Source organism: Salmo salar, chromosome 03 (assembly GCF_965601325.2).
Source record: "Salmo salar chromosome 03, fSalSal1, whole genome shotgun sequence".
Lineage (NCBI taxonomy): Eukaryota > Metazoa > Chordata > Actinopteri > Salmoniformes > Salmonidae > Salmo > Salmo salar.
Window position 1 is genome coordinate 78,983,067 of NC_138293.1, and position 21,912 is coordinate 79,004,978.

Sequence of the window (21,912 nt, forward strand, 5' to 3'; positions counted from 1 at the left end):
GAAAATGTGTGGGCAGAACTGAAAAAGCGTGTGCGAGTAAGGAGGCCTACAAACCTGACTCAGTTACACTAGCTCTGTCAGGAGGAATGGGCCAAAATTCACCCAACTTATTGTGGGAAGTTTGTGGAATCCTACCCGAAAAGTTTGACCCAAGTTAAACAATTTAAATGCAATGCTCCCAAATACTAATTGAGTGTATGTAAACTACTGACCCACTGGGAATGTGATGAAAGAAATAAAAGCTGAAAAAAATCATTCTCTCGACTATTATTCTGACATTTCGCATTCTTAAAATAAAGTGGTGATCCTAACTGACCTAAGGCAGGGAATGTTTACTAGGATTAAATGTCAGGAATTGTGAAAAACGGAGTTTAAATGTATTTGGCTAAGGTGCATGTAAACTTCCGATTTCAACTGTATGTGTATCTAATATGGTCATACATTTGGCAGGAGGTAAGGAAATGCATCTCAGTTTCCACCTCATTTTGTGGGCAGTGTGCACATAGCCTGTCTTCTCTCGCCTACGGCGACCTTTCTCAATATCAAGGCTATGCTTAATGAGTCTGTACATAGTCAAAGCTTTCCTTAATTTTGGGCCAGTCACAGTGGTCAGGTATTCGGCCAAATATCATTCTAGTTTGCTTTGTTTTTTTGTTAATTCTTTCCAATATGTCAAGTAATTATCTTTTTGTTTTCTCATGATTTGGTTGGGTCTAATTGTGTTGCTGTCCAGGGGCTCTGTGTGGTCTGTTTGTGTTTGTGAACAGAGCCCCTTACCAGCTTGCTTAGGGGACTTTTCTCCAGGTTCATCTCTCTGTAGGTGATGGCTTTGTTATGGATGGTTTAGGAAACGTTTCCTTTTAGGTGGTTGTAGAATTGAATAGCTCTTTTCTGGATTTTGATAATTAGCGGGTATCTGACTAATTCTGCTCTGCATATATTATTTTCTGTTTTACATTGTACACGGAGGGTATTTTTGCAGAATGCTGCATGCTGAGTCTTAATTTGCTGTTTGTCCTATTTTGTGAATTATTGGTTGGTGAGCAGACCCCAGACTTCACAACCATAAAGGGCAATGGGTTCTATAACTGATTCAAGTATTTTTTGCCAGATCCAAATTGGTATGTCAAATGTTATGTTCCTTTAGATGGCATAGAAGGCCCTTCATGCCTTGTTTCTCAGATCGTTCACAGCTTTGTGGAAGTTACCTGTGGCGCTGATGTTTAGGCCGAGGTATGTATAGTTTTTTTTGTGTTGTCTAGGGCAACGGTGTCCAGATGGAATTTGTATTTGTGGTCCTGGCGACTGGACCTTTTTTGGAACACAATTTTTTTGTCTTGCTGAGATTCACTGTCAGGGCCCAGGTCTGACAGAATCTGTGCAGAAGATCTAGGTGCTGCTCTAGGTGTCACGATCGTCATATAAATAATTGGACCAAGGCGCAGCATGAGTAGAGTTCCACATTTTAATATTAGTGAAACTTCTCAAAACAACAAAGATATAACGATGTGAAATACATAGCGCACATAAGCACACATACAAAACAAAACAATATCCCACATTGCAGGTGGGAAAAGGAACAAACTAAGTATGATCCCCAATTAGAGGCAACGATTAATCAGCTGCCTCCAATTGGGAACATACACATACCCCAGCATAGAAATATACTATCTAGAAACCCCCATAGCCACGCTCTAACCTATTAAACCGTAGAGAACCCCGAGGGCTCGCTATGGTCAGGGCGTGACAGTACCCCCCCCCCCCCTCCCCCACAAAGGTGAGGACTCCGACCGCGAAACCTGAAACTAGATGGGGAGGGTTAGGGTGGGCAACTAGCGTCGGTGGCGGCTCCAGTGCGGAACGTAGCACCCGCTCAGACCGCGGATCCGGCCATGGAGCAAGGCTGAACGCCATGCCCGGACTGGGCACCGGCGCAGAGGAAGGATCCGGCCATGGAGAGGGACTGGATGCCGTGCCTGGACTGGGCACCGGCGCAGAGGAAGGCTCCGGCCATGGAGCGGGACTGGACACCGTGCCTGGACTGAGCACCGGCGCAGAGGAAGGCTCCGGCCATGGAGCGGGACTGGACGCCATGCCTGGACTAAGCACCGGTGCAGAGGAAAGCTCCGGCCATGGAGCGGGACTGGACACCGTGCCTGGACTGAGCACCAGCGCAGAGGAAGGCTCCGGCCATGGAGCGGGACTGGATACCATGCCTGGACTGGGCATCGGCGCAGTAGAAAGTTCCGGCCATGGCATTGGCGCAGGAAGCTCCGGGCCGTGGACCATCACTGGAAGCTCCGGGCCGTGGACCGTCACTGGAGGCTCCGGACCGTGGACCGTCACTGGAGGCTCTGAACTGTGAACCATCGCTGGAAGCTCTGGACTGTGAACCGTCGCTGGAAGCTCTGGACTGTGAACCGTCGCTGGAGGTTCCGGGCTGTAGACCATCGCTGGAGACTCCGGACTGTACACACACACTGGTGGATGAGTGCGGGGAGCCGGCACAGGACATACCGGGCTGGGAAGACGCACTGGAGGCCTGATACGTGGAGCCTGCACAGGTTGAACTGGACTGATGACACGCTCCTCAGGGCGAGTGTGTGGAACCGGCACAGGACGTACCGGGCTGGGAAGGCGCACTGGAGGCCTGGTGCGTGGAGCCGGCACAGGTTTCACCGGACTGATGACACGCTCCTCAGGGCAAGTGCGGGGAGCCAGCACAGGATGTGCCGGGCTAGTAATGCGCACTGCAGGCCTGGTGCGTGGAGCCGGCACAGGTTTCACCAGACTGATGACATGCTCCTCAGGGTGAGTGCGGGGAGCCGGCACAGGATGTACTGGGCTGGGAAGGCGCACTGGAGGACTGGTGCGTGGAGCCGGCACAGGTTGCACCGGATTGATGACATCGTCCTCAGGGCGAGTGCGGGGAGCCGGCACAGGATGTACCGGGTTGGGAAGACGCACTGGAGGCCTGGTGCGTGGAGCCGGCACAGGTTTCATCGGACTGAGGACACGCTCCTCAGGGCGAGTGCGGGGAGCCGGCACAGGACGTACCGGGCTGGGGAGGTGCACTGGAGGCCTGGAGCCGGCACAGGTTGCACCAGACTGATGACACGCTCTTCAGGGCGCCTGTGCTGCAGAATACACCTAACCAACATCTCTCTCGGATATCCCTCCTCCAACTGCTCCATCGACTCCCAGACAGTCTCTGGCTCTCTCCTCGGCTCGGCTGACCGCCCCTTGTGCCCTCCCCCCCAAAAAAACTTGGGGTTGCCCTTGGGCTGTTTGTGGCCGCGGACCCCGGCGTCGTCGCTGTCCTCCTTTACTCCTCAGCGACTCCCGCCAAGGAAGGGTCTCGCATCCACCCAGTATCTCTTCCCATGTCCAACTCTCCTTCACCTCCTGGGTAAGCTGCTTGGTCCTGTAATGGTGGGATATTCTGTCACGATCGTCATATAAATAATTGGAGCAATGTGGACTAGAGTTCCACATTTTAATAATAGTGAAACTTCTCAAAACAACAAGGATATAACAATGTGAAATACGTAGCGCACATAAGCACACATACAAAACAAAATAATATCCCACATCGCAGGTGGGAAAAGGAACACACTCAGTATGATCCCCAATTAGAGGCTTCAATTAATCAGCTGCCTCCAATTGGGAACCATACACATACACCAACATAGAAATATACTATCTAGAACCCCCCTAGTCACGCTCTGACCAATTACACCATAGAGAACCCCGAGGGCTCTCTATGGTCAGGGCGTGACAGTAGGCCCTACTTGGTTGGGGACAGAAGCACCAGATCATCAGCAAATAGTAGACATTTGGCTTCAGATTGTAGTAGGGTGAGGCCGGGTGCTGCAGACTGTTCTAGTGCCCTTGCCAATTTGTTTATATATACTGCTCAAAAAAATAAAGGGAACACTTAAACAACACAATGTAACTCCAAGTCAATCACACTTCTGTGAAATCAAACTGTCCACTAAGGAAGCAACACTGATTGACAATATATTTCACATGCTGTTGTGCAAATGGAATAGACAACAGGTGGAAATTATAGGCAATTAGCAAGACACCCCCAATAAAGGAGTGGTTCTGCAGGTGGTGACCACATACCAATTCTCAGTTCCTATGCTTCCTGGCTGATGTTTTGGTCACTTTTGAATGCTGGCGGTGCTTTCACTCTAGTGGTAGCATGAGACGGAGCAGACAACCTACACAAGTGGCTCAGGTAGTGCAGCTCATCCAGGATGGCACATCAATGCGAGCTGTGGCAAGAAGGTTTGCTGTGTCTGTCAGCGTAGTGTCCAGAGCATGGAGGCGCTACCAGGAGACAGGCCACTACATCAGGAGACGTGGAGGAGGCCGTAGGAGGGCAACAACCCAGCAGCAGGACCGCTACCTCCGCCTTTGTGCAAGGAGGAGCAGGAGGAGCACTGCCAGAGCCCTGCAAAATGACCTCCAGCAGGCCACAAATGTGCATGTGTCTGCTCAAACGGTCAGAAACAGACTCCATGAGGGTGGTATGAGGGCCCGACGTCCACAGGTGGGGGTTGTGCTTACAGCCCAACACTGCGCAGGACATTTGGCATTTGCCAGAGAACACCAAGATTGGCAAATTCGCCACTGGCGCCCTGTGCTCTTCACAGATGAAAGCAGGTTCACACTGAGTACATGTGACAGACGTGACAGAGTCTGGAGACGCCGTGGAGAACGTTCTGCTGCCTGCAACATCCTCCAGCATGACCGGTTTGGCGGTGGGTCAGTCATGGTGTGGGGTGGCATTTCTTTGGGGGGCCGCACAGTCCTCCATGTGCTCACCAGAGGTAGCCTGACTGCCATTAGGTACCGAGATGAGATCCTCAGACCCCTTGTGAGACCATATGCTGGTGCGGTTGGCCCTGGGTTCCTCCTAATGCAAGACAATGCTAGACCTCATGTGGCTGGAGTGTGTCAGCAGTTCCTGCAAGAGGAAGGCATTGATGCTATGGACTGGCCCGCCCGTTCCCCAGACCTGAATCCAATTGAGCACATCTGGGACATCATGTCTCGCTCCATCCACCAACGCCACGTTGCACCACAGACTGTCCAGGAGTTGGCGGATGCTTTAGTCCAGGTCTGGGAGGAGATCCCTCAGGAGACCATCCGCCACCTCATCAGGAGCATGCCCAGGCGTTGTAGGGAGGTCATACAGGCACGTGGAGGCCACACACACTACTGAGCCTCATTTTGACTTGTTTTAAGGACATTACATCAAAGTTGGATCAGCCTGTAGTGTGGTTTTCATTTTGAGTCACACTTTCATGTTGAGTGTGACTCCATATCCAGACCTCCATGGGTTGATAAATTGGATTTCCATTGATTATTTTTGTGTGATTTTGTTGTCAGCACATTCAACTATGTAAAGAAAAAAGTATTTAGTAAGATTATTTCATTCATTCAGATCTAGGATGTGTTATTTTAGTGTTCCCTTTATTTTTTTGATCAGTGTATATGTTGAAGAGGGTGGGGCTTAAGCTGCTGTTTTTTCCCCCAACACCACTTTCCATCAATTTGTAAAGCAGACCCTCATGCCAAACTGAGTCAAAAGCTTTTTTGAAGTCAACAAAGCATGAGAAGACTTTGCCTTTGTTTTGGTTTGTTTGTTTGTCAATTATGGTGTGCAGGGTGAATGCGTGGTCTGTCGTACTCTAATATGGTAAAAAGCCAATTTGACATTTGCTCAGTACATTGTTTTCACTGAGGAAATGTACAAGTCTGCTGTTAATGATAATGCAGAGGATTGTCCCAAGGTTGCTGTTGAAGCATTTCCCACGGTAGTTATTGGGGTCAAATTTGTCTCCACTTTTGTGGATTGGGGTGATCAGTCCTTGGTTCCAAATATTGGGGAAGATGACAGAAATGAGGATGATGTTAAAGAGTATATTTTATATTTTATCATTTCATGTAGGATACCATCAACATCAGAGGTCTTTTGGTGTTGGAGGGTTTGTATTTTGTCTTGTAGTTCATTCAATGTAATTGAAGAATCCAGTGTGTTATGGTAGTCTTTAATAGCTGATTCTAAGATTTGTAATTGATCATGTATACGTTTTTGTTGTTTGTTATGTCTTATAGGGCCAAAAAGATTAGAGAAGTGGTTTATCCATACATCTCCGTTTTAGATAGATAACTCTTTGTGTTGTTTGTTTAGTGTGTTCCAATTTTCCCAGAAGTGGTTAGATTCTATGGATTCTTCAATTACATTGATCTGATTTCTGACGAGCTGTTCTTTCTTTTTCCGTAGTGTATTTCTGTATTGTTTTAGTGATTCACCATAGTGAAGACGTAGACTCAGGTTTTCTGGGTCTCTATGTTTTTGGTTGGACAGGTTTCTCCATTTCTTTCTTAGGTTTTTGCATTCTTCATCAAACCATTTGTCATTGTTGTTAATTTTCTTAGGTTGTCTGCTTGACATTTTTAGATTTAATAGGGAAGCTGAAAGGTCAAATTTACTGTTTAGGCTTTCTACTGCCAAGTTTACACCTTCACTTTTACAGTAAAATGTTTTGTCCAGGAAGTTGTCTGAAATGGTTTGAATTTGTTGTTGCCTAATTGTTTTTGGTAATTTTTTACACTACTTTCCTTCCATCTATAGCATTTCTTAATATTGTGCAGGTCCCTTGGCTTTGATGCCTCATTATTGACTATTGCTCTGTCCAGGTAGAATGTGATTTTTCTGTGATCTGATAGGGGTGTTAGTGGGCTGACTGTGAACACTCTGAGAGACTCTGGGTTGAGGTCAGTGATAAAGTAATCTACAGTACTACAGCCAAGAGATGAGCTGTAGGTCTCTTTCTCTGCTTCTCCACCTCTCCCTTACATGCTTTCTCTCCCTTTAACCTGTTGATACTGTGGGTACTGCAAAGATGCTCCCATAACTGTACAATTGAATTAAAATGATATGATAATTCATAGCTCTCTCCCCTCTACCCTTCCTTCCCTCTGCTTCAAAGATACTCTGAGACAATACCTTACTGTTTGAATGAGAATAAACACTGGCTCAGATGTGAGCACATTATAAATGGGAAAACTGTATATGCACTCATATCTGGCATTTTGGATCATGGGCTAACCCAGCAGTTCATGAGTTAACCCATGAGTTAACCCCACAGTTGCTTTGATGCAGTGTTGTGGCAGGCTTAGATCCTGAAACTGGGATGTAACCTGTAGATGGATTGGAGAGGCACTCAGAGATCTTGCCTGAGGGAAAGAGCCCTCTTGGGCTTTGCTGTATGTGGATGGATTTAAAATGAGATTCTGTAGAACAAATGGGAACTGAGAATGTGTCAGTGAGTCATGTGTACAGTAAATGCTCTCTCTCACACACACAGGCACACACACACAGTTCTTTGACTCCTATGTGTGTCTCTCTCTGTGTAGGATGGTGGAGTACTCGTTGGACCTGCAGAACATCAACCTCTCAGCCATCAGGACAGTCAGGGTCCTCAGACCCCTCAAAGCCATCAACAGAGTACCCAGTGAGTTCTGTCTCGCTGTCTCTCTTTCGCTCTCTCTTTCGCTCTCTCTCTCTCTCTCTCTCTGTCTGTCTCTCTGTCAGTCTGTCTCTTTCTGTCTGTCTCTCTGTCTGCCTGTCTCTCGCTCTCTCTGTCTTGTTTATCTCTGTTTGGCTGTCTGTCCATCTGCCCGTCTGTCTGTCTGTCTGTCTGTCTGTCTGTCTGTCCGTTTGTTTGCATGTGACATGTCTACACTGAGTGTACAAAACATTAGGAACATCCACTCTTTCCATGACATAGACTGACCAGGTGAATCCAGGTGAAAGCTATGATCCCTTATTGATGTCAATCCGCTTCAATCAGTATAGATTAGGTTAAATACAGGTTAAATAAGGATCTTGGCCTTGAAACAATTGAGACATGGATTGTGCATGTGTGCCATTCAGAGAGTGAATGGGCAAGACAAAAGATTTAAGTGCATTTGAACAGGATATGGTAGTAGGTGCCAGGCTCACTGGTTTAATTGTGTCAAGAACTGCAACGCTGCTGGGGTTTTCACATTCAACAGTTTCCCGTGTGTATCAAGAATGGTCCACAACCCAATGGACATCCAGCCAACTTGACACAATTTTGGGAAGCATTGGAGTCAACATGTGCCAGCATCCCTGTGGAACGATTTCGACACCTTGTAGAGTCCATGCCCCGATGAACTGAGGCTGTTCTGAGGGCAATTGCTGGGGTGCAATTCAATATTAGGAAGGTGTTCCTAATGTTTTCTCCATTCAATCAGTACAGTCATTGTATATGTCCTTAGACTTTGCTGTGATCCTCTACTCTGTTCTAACTGCATAACCCCAGGACAGTGCTGTTTGATCTGAGCAGCCCATCTCCTATCAGATGCCCTCTACTACAACAGAGTCCCTTACAGATTTACATATCCTCCTGTAATGTAGATCACTGTTCTCTCTCTGACCCCAACCCCATCCCTCTCAAATACAACTCTGTTCTCAGACAAAATTGTAAACACCTATTGATTTTCCCCTCAGACAGCTTCTAATCATCGTAAGCACCAATTAGTCCGATCAAGCGAGGGTCAGCTAATCTCTCCATTCACTTCCAGTCAGTGAAAGTGATAGCATTTATCCGCTAATGCTAACAGTGGCTAACAGTGAATAACACACAGATAGTGGTATCAGTGAGACTCAGCTGGCATTTCCTTATCTCCTCTTTACTAGAGCTAACTGGCTAATAGCGGCTAACACTGATATGCATGCTGTAAGCTAGTGAGACAGTGTACTGAAACACAGTGAAACAGGACATGTTCCAAACAGCTGTCATCCTTATCCTTGCATCCTTTACTTGTTTCCTTTCCTTTCCCTCAGAGTTAATAGCCTAATGGGCTAAGCTAATGGCAAAGAAACACAGATCACTGCTAACGCTAATGGACTAATGGTGTGGAAACCGAGACACAGAGAGGTGTGCTGGAGTCATCAGTCTGCAGGTACATTTAGTGAGTGCAGGTGTTCTATGGCACAGTCTGTCTCTAATGAGAATTATTGGCGCATAGAGAAATTAGTATTTATATACACATAAAACACACACATGCACACACCACACACACACACACACACACACACACACACACCTCCAACTCGCCTCTCTCTGTGATGAGAATTAGTGAAGACATTACTCTCTCATCTGGTCCATTACACACACAGAGATTAATCCTAGCACTAATTACCTGGGAAAACAGTTTTCCTTGAGTGCTGACGATAATTCCCATTTTGAAGACACATTCCCAAACATAATTGCGATTTGGGAGCGCTGAAGACTGTTCCCTTATCAATGTTTCAGTGGGTGTTGCCACCGGGGTAACTCGTTAAATATGAATGGTCATTGAATTAGTGCATGTCATTGCCTCGCTCCGCCAGCTGATAGGAAGTTATAGGGAGTAGGGAGGGGTGATACTGATAGTGATGTTATGTTTGGGGAACTGATATAGGCAGACTGGTGACTGGTGAACATGTGTAAACAAACACACTAATACACATGCTGGGACACACACACATGTACACACACATGTTGTGTGTGTGTGTGTGTGTGTGTGTGTGTGTGTGTGTGTGTGTGTGTGTGTGCACGCGCGCCTGTATTTGTATGAGTGCTCGTGTGTGTGTATATATATATATGTGTGTGTGTGTGTGTGTGAGCACTCACTGTATAGTATAAACATATAGTTGCACCCAGGGGAATGGATAACTGATGAGTATGTCCACACCTCTGCATTAGGCCAGATAGGGGTGAGATACAATAGACATAAAGCAACTGCTTGACATGAGGTCATTTTGACCAAGTTAATATATACAGACAACATCGGCTGAGATTGACCCCAGAGAGACCCAATTTGTACCCTTCCTAGAAGATGAATAATAGTATAGTCTCTCTCTCTCTCTCTCTCTCTCTCTCTCCATTTGATACCCCCTCCTTCCTTTTCTCCATTTCAGTGCTACTCTCAGGCCCTGCCTCATTTTCTTTTGAATGTGATTCTGTGTTAATGAAGCACCTCTAGGGAACCAACACATTTAGATCCTCCCAGAGCCAGTAGTAGAGCAAACACATACTGCACTTTTATTTATCACCCTGTATGTAGCCAGTATCACCCTGTATGTAGCCAGTAACACCCTGTATGCAGCCAGTAACACCCTGTATGTAGCCAGTAACACCATGTATGTAGCCAGTATAACCCTGTATGTGGCCAGTATCACCCTGTATGTAGCCAGTAACACCATGTATGTAGCCAGTAACATCTTCTATGTAGCCAGTAACACCCTGTATATAGCCAGTAGCACCCTGTATGTAGCCAGTAACACCCTGTATGTAGCCAGTAACACTCTGTATGTAGCCAGTAACACCCTGTATGTAGCCAGTAGCACCCTGTATGTAGCCAGTAACACCCTGTATGTGGCCAGTAACACCCTGTATGTAGCCAGTAGCACCCTGTATGTAGCCAGTAACACCCTGTATGTAGCCAGTAACACCATGTATGTAGTCAGTACTACCCTGTATGTAGCAAGTGTGCCCTGTTCAAAGCCCACGGTGAAGTGGTGTTATTGAGGGCGTGTAGTAATGAGTAGGATTATGTGTTTTCACATGCAAAAGTGAATGGTTTTGATGAAAACACTTTAGCTGCCTTCCCAATGAAAAGTAGTTTGATAAGAGATGTGTGTTTTTGGACGATGCTGTTGACAACATGACCAAGCAGTGCAGATTACTGTTCCATCTGAGAAGGGCACTCCTGCCATGACGTGCTGCAGCAGTATGTCTAACAACAGAAACATCTCTAGAACGACACATTGATCTCTTGCGAAATGCGCAATTAAATGGGAATTACACAAAAAAATCTACATTTGTTAGCTTTTTTTCAGACCTCAAAAATTGTCTTTGGATGTGATTTAAGCATTGACATGGACTCAGAACATCCATTTTCGTTGTTTCTCTGTGAAGAATTGTAATAATTGTCCCTCTATAGGTATACATACATTAGTTCCTCTATAGATAGGCATACATTAGTTCCTCAATAAGTAGGCATACATTAGTTCCTCTATAGGTAGACATACATTAGTTCCTCTATAGGTAGACATACATTAGTTCCTCTATAGGTAGACATACATACATTTCCAAGATTGCAGACGTGGTTTGTCGTCCTCTCGTTTACTTTTTGTATTTTTTGTATTTTTGTATATATTTCAATTTATTTTCAATCTTTTTCCATTTTTAAATTAAATATACCTTCCGTAATCCGCCTCACCCAATGTGACACGCTATTTTTGAGCGGCCTTATAGCCAGAACCTCCATCAGAAGCTAGCCGTCAGTAGCTAACCAACTAATTAGCTACTAGCTATTTAGTCATTGTTACTCCTGATCATCACAGCTAGCTAGCTGCCACCGAGTGACCCAGCCTCGAAGCTAGCCCTGAGCCAGGCCCACCTCCCGGCCTACTCTGTGACCATTCGGATATTCAGCCGATGCCTCCCGGACTCTACCCCAATATGGCTAGAATCCACTACTCCTCCGGATCCTTGCCGTAAGCTCTGGACCTTTGCATCGGATCATCGCTGCTAGCTAGCTGCTACCGAGTGGCTATAGTGGCTAACACCCCTGCCCCGAAGCTAGCACCAGTTAGCCGCGAGGCAGGCGCATCTCCCGGCTAGCAAACTAAATTACTACAACTACAATACCTCTTTCGCCATCTGGTCCGGACCCTTTGTCGACACTCTGCCCCGCCGTACCACCACGACTGGTCCGCCGACGTAACTCCATCCGCTGTGCCCTCAACCGGCCTTTGCCGGACGTCGAAGCAGACGCTTATACTTACCCTGGCCTGCTAACTTTAAACGCCGTGTCTCCCGCGTGCTAGCGTAGTAAAGACTACCACGCTGCTTCCCTGTTCCATCTATTGCTGTTCGCTGGACCCTATGATCACTTGTCTACATAGCTGATGCCTGCTGGACTGTTCATTAATCACGGTACTCCATTTAGTTTATTTTTTGTTTATCTGTCGGCCCCAGCCTCGAACTCAGGCCCTGTGTGTAGTTAACCAACCCTCTCTGCCCTTTCATTGCCATTTTACCTGTTGTTGTTGTCTTAGCTGATTAGCTGTTGTTGTCTTACCCGTTGTTGTCTTAGCTAGCTCTCCCAATCAACACCTGTGATTGCTTTATGCCTCGCTTTATGTCTCTCTCAAATGTCAATATGCCTTGTACACTGTTGTTTAGGATAGAGCCCCTAGTCCCACTCAACATGCGTCAGATACCTCCTTTGTCCCACCTCCCACACATGCGGTGACCTCACCCAGCATAACTAGCCCGTCCAGAGATGCAACCTCTCTTATCATCACTCGGTGCCTGGGTTTACCTCCACTGTACCCGCACCACAACATACCCCTGTCTGTACATTATGCCCTGAATCTATTCTACCACGGCCAGAAATCTGCTCCTTTTATTCTCTGTCCCCAACACACTAGATGACCAGTTTTGATAGCCTTTAGCCGTACCCTCATCCTACTCCTCCTCTGTTCCTCGGATGATGTGGAGGTTAACCCAGGCCCTGCGTGTCCCCAGGCACTCTCATTTGTTGACTTCTGTAATCGTAAAAGACTTGGTTTCATGCATGTTAACATCAGAAGCCTCCTACCTAAGTTTGTTTTACTCACTGCTTTAGCACACTCCCCCAACCCTGATGTCTGAATTCTGGCTTAGGAAGGCCATCAAAAATTCTGAGATTTCCATACCCAACTACAACATTTTCTGTCAAGATATAACTGCCAAAGGGGGAGGAGTTGCAATCTACTCCAGAGATAGCCTGCAAAGAAATGTCTCTCACTGTTGCCGCCTGTTATAGACCCCCCTCAGCTCCCAGCTGTGCCCTGGACACCATATATGAATTGATTGCCCCCCATCTATCTTCAGAGTTCATTCTGTTAGGTGACCTAAACTGGGATATGCTTAACACCCTGGCAGTCCTACAATCTAAGCTAGATGCCCTCAATCTAACACAAATTATCAAGGAACCCACCAGGTACAACCCTAAATCCGTAAACATGGGCACCCTCATAGATATTATCTTGACCAAGTTGCCCTCCAAGTACACCTCTGCTGTTTTCAATCAGGATCTCAGCGATCACTGCCTCATTGCCTGCATCTGCCAAGGGTCCGCGGTCAAACAACCACCCCTCATCAAATCAAATCAAATGTATTTATATAGCCCTTCTTACATCAGCTGATATATCAAAGTGCTGTACAGAAACCCAGCCTAAAACCCCAAACAGCAAGCAATGCAGGTGTAGAAGCATGGTGGCTAGGAAAAACTCCCTAGAAAGGCAAAAACCTAGGAAGAAACCTAGAGAGGAACCAGGCTATGAGGGGTGGCCAGTCCTCTTCTGGCTGTGCCGGGCGGAGATTATAACAGAACATGGCCAAGATGTTCAAATGTTCATAAATGACCAGCATGGTCAAATAATAGTAATCACAGTGAACAGGTCAGGGTTCCATAGGCAGAACAGTTGAAACTGGAGCAGCAGCACGGCCAGGTGGACTGGGGACAACAAGGAGTCATCATGCCAGGGGGTCCTGAGGCATGGTCCAAGACCTCAGGTCCTCCGAGAGAAAGAGAGAAAGAAAGAAAGAGAGAATTAGAGAGAGCATACTTAAATTCACACACGACACCGGATAAGACAGGAGAAATACTCCAGATATAACAGACTGACCCTAGCCCCCCCGACACATAAACTACTGCAGCATAAATACTGGAGGCTGAGACAGGAGGGGTCAGGAGACACTGTGGCCCTATCCGATGATACCCCCAGACAGGGCCAAACAGGCAGGAAATAACCCCACCCACTATGCCAAAGCACAGCCCCCACACCACTAGAGGGATATCTTCAAACACCAACTTTCCATCCTGAGACAAGGCCGAGTATAGCCCACAAAGATCTCCGCCATGGCACAACCCAAGGGGGGGGGGGGCACCAACCCAGACAGGAAGACCACGTCAGTGACTCAACTCAAGTGACGCACCCCTCCAAGGGACGGAATGGAAGAGCACCGGTAAGCCAGTGGCTCGGCCCCTGTAATAGGGTTAGAGGCAGAGAATCCCAGTGGAGAGAGGGGAACCGGCTATGCAGAGACAGCAAGGGCGGTTCATTGCTCCAGTGCCTTTCCGTTCACCTTCACACTCCTGGGCCAGTCTACACTCAATCAGAGTGGAACAAGGAAGAAATTAGTCTTCAATAAAGACTTAAAGGTTGAGACCGAGTCTGTGTCTCTCACATGGGTAGGCAGACCATTACATAAAAATGGAGTTCTATAGGAGAAAGCCCTGCCTCCAGGGGTTTGCTTAGAAATTATAGGGACAATTAGGAGGCCTGCGTCTTGTGACCGTAGCGTACGTGTAGGTATGTACGGCATGACCAAATCGGAAAGATAGGTAGGAGCAAGCCTATGTAATGCTTTGTAGGTTAGCAGTAAAACCTTGAAATCAGCCCTTGCCTTAACAGAAAGCCAGTGTAGGGTGGCTAGCACTGGAGTAATATGATCAAATTTTTTGGTTCTTGTCAGGATTCTACCAGCCGTATTTAGCACTAACTGAAGTTTATTTAGTGCTTTATCTGGGTAGCCGGTAAGTAGAGCATTGCAGTAGTCTAACCTAGAAGTAATAAAAGCATGGATACATTTTTCTGTGTCAATTTTGGACAGAAAATTTCAGATTTTTGCAATGTTACGCAGATAGAAAAAAAGCTGTCCTTGAAACAATCTTGATATGTTCGTCAAAAGAGAGATCAGGGTCCAGAGTAACGCCGAGGTCCTTCAGTTTTATTTGAGATGACTGTACAACCATCAAGATTAATTGTCAGATTCAACAGAAGATCTCTTTGTTTCTTGGGTCCTAGAACAAGCATCTCTGTTTTGTCCGAGTTTAAAAGTAGAACGTTTGCAGCCATCCACTTACTTATGTTTGAAACACAGGCTTCCAGCTAGGGCAATTTTGGAGCTTCACCATGTTTCATTGAAATGTACAGCTGTGTGTCATCCGCATAGCAGTGAAAGTTAACATTATGTTTTCGAATGACATCCCCAAGAGGTAAAATATATAGTGAAAACAATAGTGGTCCTAAAACGGAACCTTGAGGAACACCGAAATTTACAGTTGATTTGTCAGAGGAAAAACCATTCACAGAGACAAACTGATATCTTTCCGAAAGATAAGATCTAAACCAGGCCAGAACTTGTCCGTGTAGACCAATTTGGGTTTCCAATCTCTCCAAAAGAATGTGGTGATCGATGGTCTCAAAAGCAGCACTAAGGTCTAGGAGCACGAGGACAGATGCAGAGCCTCGGTCTGATGCCATTAAAAGGTAATTTACCACCTTCACAAGTGCAGTCTCAGTGCTATGATGGGATCTAAAACCAGACTGAAGCATTTCGTATACATTGCTTTTTCAAAAAAATGTGAGAGCAATGGGAGATTCGATATAGGTCGATAGTTTTTTAGATTTTCTGGGTCAAGGTTTGGCTTTTTAAAGAGAGGCTTTATTACTGCCACTTTTAGTGAGTTTGGTACACCACCAGTGGATAGAGAGCCGTTTATTATGTTCAACATAGGAGGAGGGCCAAGCACAGGAAGCAGCTCTTTCAGTAGTTTAGTTGGAATAGGGTCCAGTATGCAGCTTGAAGGTTTAGAGGCCATAATTACTTTCATCATTGTGTCAAGAGTTAAAGTACTAAAACACTTGAGTGTCTCCCTTGATCCTAGGTCCTGGCAGAGTTGTGTAGACTCAGGACAACTGAGCTTTGGAGGAATACGCAGATTTAAAGAGGTGTCCATAATTTGCTTTCTAATGATCATGATCTTTTCTTCAAAGAAGATAATGAATTTATTACTGCTGAAGTGAAAGCCATCCTCTCTTGGGGAATGCTGCTTTTTAGTTAGCTTTGCGACAGTATCAAAAATACATTTCGTATTGTTCTTATTTTCCTCAATTAGGTTGGAAAAATAGGATGATCGAGCAGCAGTGAGGGCTCTTCGATACTCCACGGTACTGTCTTTCCAAGCTAGTCGGAAGACTTCCAGTTTGGTGTGGCACCATTTCCGTTCCAATTTTCTGGAGCTTGCTTCAGAGCTCGGGTATTTTCTATATACCAGGGAGCTAGTTTCTTATGACAAATGTTTTTAGTTTTTAGGGGTGCAACTGTATTTAAGGTATTGTGCAAGGTTAAATTGAGTTCCTCAGTTCGGTGGTTAACTGATTTTTGTCCTCTGACGTCCTTGGGTAGGCAGAGGGAGTCTGGAAGGGCATCAAGGAATCTTTGGGTTGTCTGAGAATTTATAGCTCCACTTTCATCCTCCTTGGTTGGGGTCTGAGCAGATTATTTGTTGCGATTGCAAACATCACTGTCAAACGCTCCCTAAAACACTTCTACGAGCAGGCCTTTCTAATCGACCTTTCCCGGGTGTCCTGGAAGGATATTGACCTCATCCCGTCAGTCGAGGATGCCTGGTCGTTCTTTAAAAGTAATTTCCTCACCATCTTAAATAAGCATGCCCCTTTCAAAAAATGTAGAACTAAGAACAGATATTGGCCTTGTTTCACTTCAAACCTGATTGCCCTCGACCAGCACAAAAACATCCTGTGGCGGACTGCACTAGCATCGAATAGTCCCAGGAACCAATACATGCACTCAGTCAAGAAAACAAAGGCTAGCTTTTTCAAACAGAAATTTGCATCCTGTAGCTCTAACTCCAAATAGTTTTTGGGACATTGTAAAGTCCATGGAGAATAAGAGCAACTCCTCCCAGCTGCCCACTGCACTGAGGCTAGGTAACACTGTCACCACCAAAAAAATCCACGATAATCGAGAACTTCAATAAGCATTTCTCTACGGCTGGTCATGCTTTCCTCCTGGCTACCCCAACTCCGGCCAACAGCTCCGCACCCCCCACAGCTACCTGCCCAAGCCTCCCCAGCTTCTCCTTCACCCAAATCCAGATAGCAGATGTTCTGAAAGAGCTGCAAAACCTGGACCCGTACAAATCAGCTGGGCTAGACAATCTGGACCCTCTGTTCCTGAAATTATCCGCCGCCATTGTTGCAACCCCTATTACCAGTCTGTTCAACCTCTCTTCCGTATTGTCCGAGATCCCTAAAGTTTGGAAAGCTGCCGCGGTCATCCCCCTCTTCAAAGGGGGTGCCACTCTAGACCCAAACTGTTACAGACCTATATCCATCCTGCCCTGCCTTTCTAAAGTCTTGGAAACCCAAGTTAATAAACAGATCACTGACCATTTCGAATCCCACCGTACCTTCTCTGCTGTGCAAAACGGTTTTCGAGCTGGTCACGGGTACACCTCAGCCACGCTCAAGGTACTAAACAATGTCATAACGGCCATTGATAAAAGACAGTACTGGGCAGCCGTCTTCATCGACCTGGCCAAGGCTTTCGACTCTGTCAATCACCGTACTCTTATCGGCAGACTCAACAGCCTTGGTTTCTCTAATGACTGCCTACCCTGGTTCACCAACTACTTCTCAGACAGAGTTCAGTGTGTCAAATCGGAGGGCCTTTTGTCCGAACCTCTGGCAGTCTCTCGGTGGGTACCACAGGGTTCAATTCTCGGGCCGACTCTTTTCTCTGTGTATATCAATGATGTCGCTCTTGCTGCGGGTGATTCCCTGATCCACCTCTACGCAGATGACACCATTCTGTATACATCTGGCCCTTCTTTGGACACTGTGTTAACTAACCTCCAAACGAGCTCCAATGCCATACAATACTCCTTCCGTGGCCTCCAACTGCTCTTAAACGCTAGTAAAACCAAATGCATGCTTTTCAACCATTCGCTGCCCGCACCCGCCTGTCTGACTAGCATCACTACTCTGGACGGTTCTGACTTAGAATATGTGGATAACTAAAAATACCTAGGTGTCTGGCTAGACTGTAAACTCTCCTTCCAGACTCATATTAAACATCTCCAATCCAAAATTAAATCTAGAATCGGCTTCCTATTTCGCTACAAAGCCTCCTTCACTCACGCCGCCAAACATACCCTCGTAAAACTGACTATCCTACCGATCCTCGACTTCGGCGATGTCATTTACAAAATAGCTTCCAATACTCTACTCAACAAACTGGATGCAGTTTATCACAGTTCCATCCATTTTATCACCAAAGCCCCTTATACCACCCACCACTGCGACCTGTATGCTCTAATCGGCTGGCCCTTGCTACATATTCATCACCAGACCCACTGGCTCCAGGTCATCTATAAGTCTTTGCTAGGTAAAGCTCCGCCTTATCTTAGCTCACTGGTCACGATAACAACAACCACCCGTAGCACGCGCTCCAGCAGGTATATCTCACTGGTCATCCCCAAAGCCAACACCTCCTTTGGCCGCCTTTCCTTCCAGTTCTCTGCTGCCAATGACTGGAACGAATTGCAAAAATCGCTGAAGCTGTAGACTTATATTTCCCTTACTAACTTTAAACATCAGCTATCTGAGCAGCTAACCGATCGCTACAGCTGTACATAGCCCATCTGTAAATAGCCCACCCAATCTACCTACCTCATCCCTATATTGTTTTTATTAACTTTTCTGCTCTTTTGCACACCAGTATTTCTACTTGCACATCACCATCTGCTCATCTATGACTCGTGTTAATTTGCTAAATTGTAAATACTTCGCTACGATGGCCTATTTATTGCCTTACCTCCTCGTGCCATTTGCACACACTGTATATAGACTTTCTTTTTTTCTCTTCTATTGTGTTATTGGCTGTATGCTTGTTTATTCAATGTGTAACTCTGTGTTGTTTTTTGTGTCACACTGCTTTGCTTTATCTTGGCCAGGTGGGCAGTTGTAAATGAGAACTTGTTCTCAACTTGCTTACCTGGTTAAATAAAGGTGAAATCTTTTTTTTCTAAAGGTATACATACATTAGTTCCTCTATAGGCAGACATACATTAGTTCCTCTATAGGCAGACATACATTAGTTCCTCTATAGGTATACATACATTAGTTCCTCTATAGGTATACATACATTAGTTCCTCTATAGGTAGACATACATTAGTTCCTCTATAGGCAGACATACATTAGTTCCTCTATAGGCAGACATACATTAGTTCCTCTATAGGCAGACATACATTAGTTCCTCTATAGGCAGACATACATTAGTTCCTCTATAGGTATTTATCTGCCACTCCCTCTTTCTTCCTCTCCCCCTCTCTTTTTCTCTCTCACCGACCTCACTGTTCTACCTGGGTTGTATTAATCGCATGTGGTGTCTCTTCTCATGAAACACAGCGTGACAAACATGTGCGTGCGTACACACACACACACACACACACACACACACACACACACACACACACACACCTGTCAGTGAATCTCTCTGAGTGGTGCTTCAGTGGTCTCTGGTGTCAGTACTACAGAGAACATTGCCAGTCGCCACTACTCTTCCTCATTACTGCCATCAGCTGTCTTTATGTCATCATCACGGGACATATCTGCCCCATCTGCTCATGTACTAATCATGTTTCATTATGTTATCAACGTGGGCCAGGTTCAACAGTAGCCTCTCATGTGTCGTTATGCCATCACTTGGGGATATGGGATATGGGACTGGTCCACCATCCACCTACATGGACAGAAACATGTCTATGCTACTTTTGGAAGGCCTGAATGTCCTGTGTTCTGTGTCCATATGTTTTGTGTCTGTCTGTGTGTTTTAGATACAGTACGTGTGTCCTGCTGTTACTACTCAACAATATTCTCATTTTATATGACTGTCTGTGTGTGTATTATAATGCAAATGTGTGTGTTTGTGTTTTATAATGTGTGTGTGTGTGTGTGTGTGTGTGTGTGTGTGTGTGTGTGTGTGTGTGTGTGTGTGTGTGTGTGTGTGTGTGTGTGTGTGTGTGTGTGTGTGTGTGTGTGTGTGTGTGCGTGTGTGTGTGTGTGTGTGTATGTTTTAGGTATGCGTATCCTGGTGAATCTCCTCCTGGACACTCTGCCCATGCTGGGAAACGTCCTCCTGCTTTGTTTCTTCGTCTTCTTCATCTTCGGCATCATTGGAGTGCAGCTTTGGGCGGGATTACTGAGGAACCGATGCTACCTCGAGAAAAACTTCACCCTGTGAGTGTGTGTGCGTGTGCGTGTGCGTGTGTGTGTGTGCGAGTGTTAATTTGATTGTGGTGTGATTTACTACCTCCTCCCAGTCAGTAGCTGTACGTGATTAAATTCCCGGTCACCTCTCCATATTCATGACCGAGATGTAACATGAATGCCCACCCTAACCTTGCCAATGACAGAATGGCACTGTGAGTGGGTCTGTACGTGTGTGTGTGTGTGTGGTGTGTGTGTGTGTGTGTGTGTGTGTGTGTGTGTGTGTGTGTGTGTGTGTGTGTGTGTGTGTGTGTGTGTGTGTGTGTGTGTGTGTGTGTGTGTGTGTGTGCGCGTGCACATGCGTGTGTGCTCTCCTGGTGAGGTATAATCTGATTCAGAGGGGTGTCTGTGTTCCTGACAGTGTCTCCTTCCAGAGTGTGTGTTCTCTCTATGCTGACCTCAGCTTGTATTAATCATTGGTCTAATGCCAGTGAGACTTTTATTTTTATTTTTATGAAACATTTATTTAATCTGGACAAGTCCTACGTGGCTGACTCTGTCCCTCAGTTAAACTGTAAACACTCCTAGTTGGAAGTCACCTTTTAGAAAGATGTAAGATAATGCAGAAACCCAAAGCCATGTCTTATTAACCTTAAACACCTTTTACATAAATAGTGGACACTTTAAGCACTGCTCAGAGTGTGCAAATCTGTCATCAGGATAAAGGGTGGCTACTTTGAAAATAACACTTTTTTGGTTACTACATGATTCCATATTTGTTATTTCATAGTTTTTATGTTTTCACTATTATTCTACTATGTAGAAAATAGTCAAAATAAAGAATAACCCTGGAATGAGTACATGTGTCCAAACTTTTGACTGGTACTGTGTGTGTATATATATATAAATATAAATGCAATTTGTACTATATGTTTAGAATTTGTAAGTGCTTAAGATGCGGTTCTTTAATTATCTCTTTAATGAGTTAAATGTGTCAGCTTTCAGATGGGAGCCTTAGCTTGTGTAGCAGGAAGCTCAGCTCAAGGATAGTATTAACTAATGCTAAGGGTTAGCCAGAGTGGTTGGATGCTTAATTGAAGGACCCTTGTGTATTAGCCAGGGAGTATGCTAATGGTGAGATGAGAGGTTGCAATGGGAGGTGGTTAGCTGGAGTAGCTGAATGTTACAGCGGGGGACAGCACACCTCTCCTGGTTTATGTACATCTCTCTCCTCTCCCTCTACTATCGTTGCCCTCTCTCTCCACCTCTCTCCTTCTTTCTCCCCCTCTTTATCTTCCTCTCCTTTCTCACTCTCACTCTCCCTCCCTTTCATCTCCCTTCTTGCATTACCTTTCCTTGTCATTCTCTCTCTTCCCTCCCTTATTCACCTCTCTCTCTCCCCTGCTTTTTCTCCTTCAACCTAGCTACACCGACAGACTGCACGCATCACCCTCCCTCCCTCCCTCCATCCCAGGCTGGCAGGTGTTTTCTGTGGCTTGCCGCTCTGTGCTGAGCCGTGCTGATGCATGCTGCGTTGGGCTGTAGCTAGGCTCCTGGCGGTGGTTCACTTCTCATTCACGCTCCACTACCCCACAGCCTCCACTGTCTGACTGGGCCATGGACTCCTCCTCCTCCACCGCCATTTCTCCTTCTTTTTAATACCTCTCTCTCTCTCACACACAAATTCTTCCTGTTATACTGCCCCTCTCTCTTTCTTTAACTTTGTTGTACTTTCCATCATATTTCT

The 21,912-nt window shown here is 45.9% G+C and overlaps 1 protein-coding gene across 1 annotated transcript in view; it reads left to right on the forward strand.

Annotated features, from left to right (window-relative positions):
• The window catches only part of LOC106606743 (voltage-dependent T-type calcium channel subunit alpha-1I-like), a 143,023-nt gene that overhangs the window by 27,724 nt on the left and 93,387 nt on the right, over positions 1 to 21,912 (forward strand). Inside the window, exons 3-4 of the mRNA XM_045715479.2 lie at positions 7,435 to 7,532; positions 20,036 to 20,195. Of these exons, the coding sequence (XP_045571435.2) occupies positions 7,435 to 7,532; positions 20,036 to 20,195 (258 nt within the window). The remainder of the gene's footprint in view (positions 1 to 7,434; positions 7,533 to 20,035; positions 20,196 to 21,912) is intronic.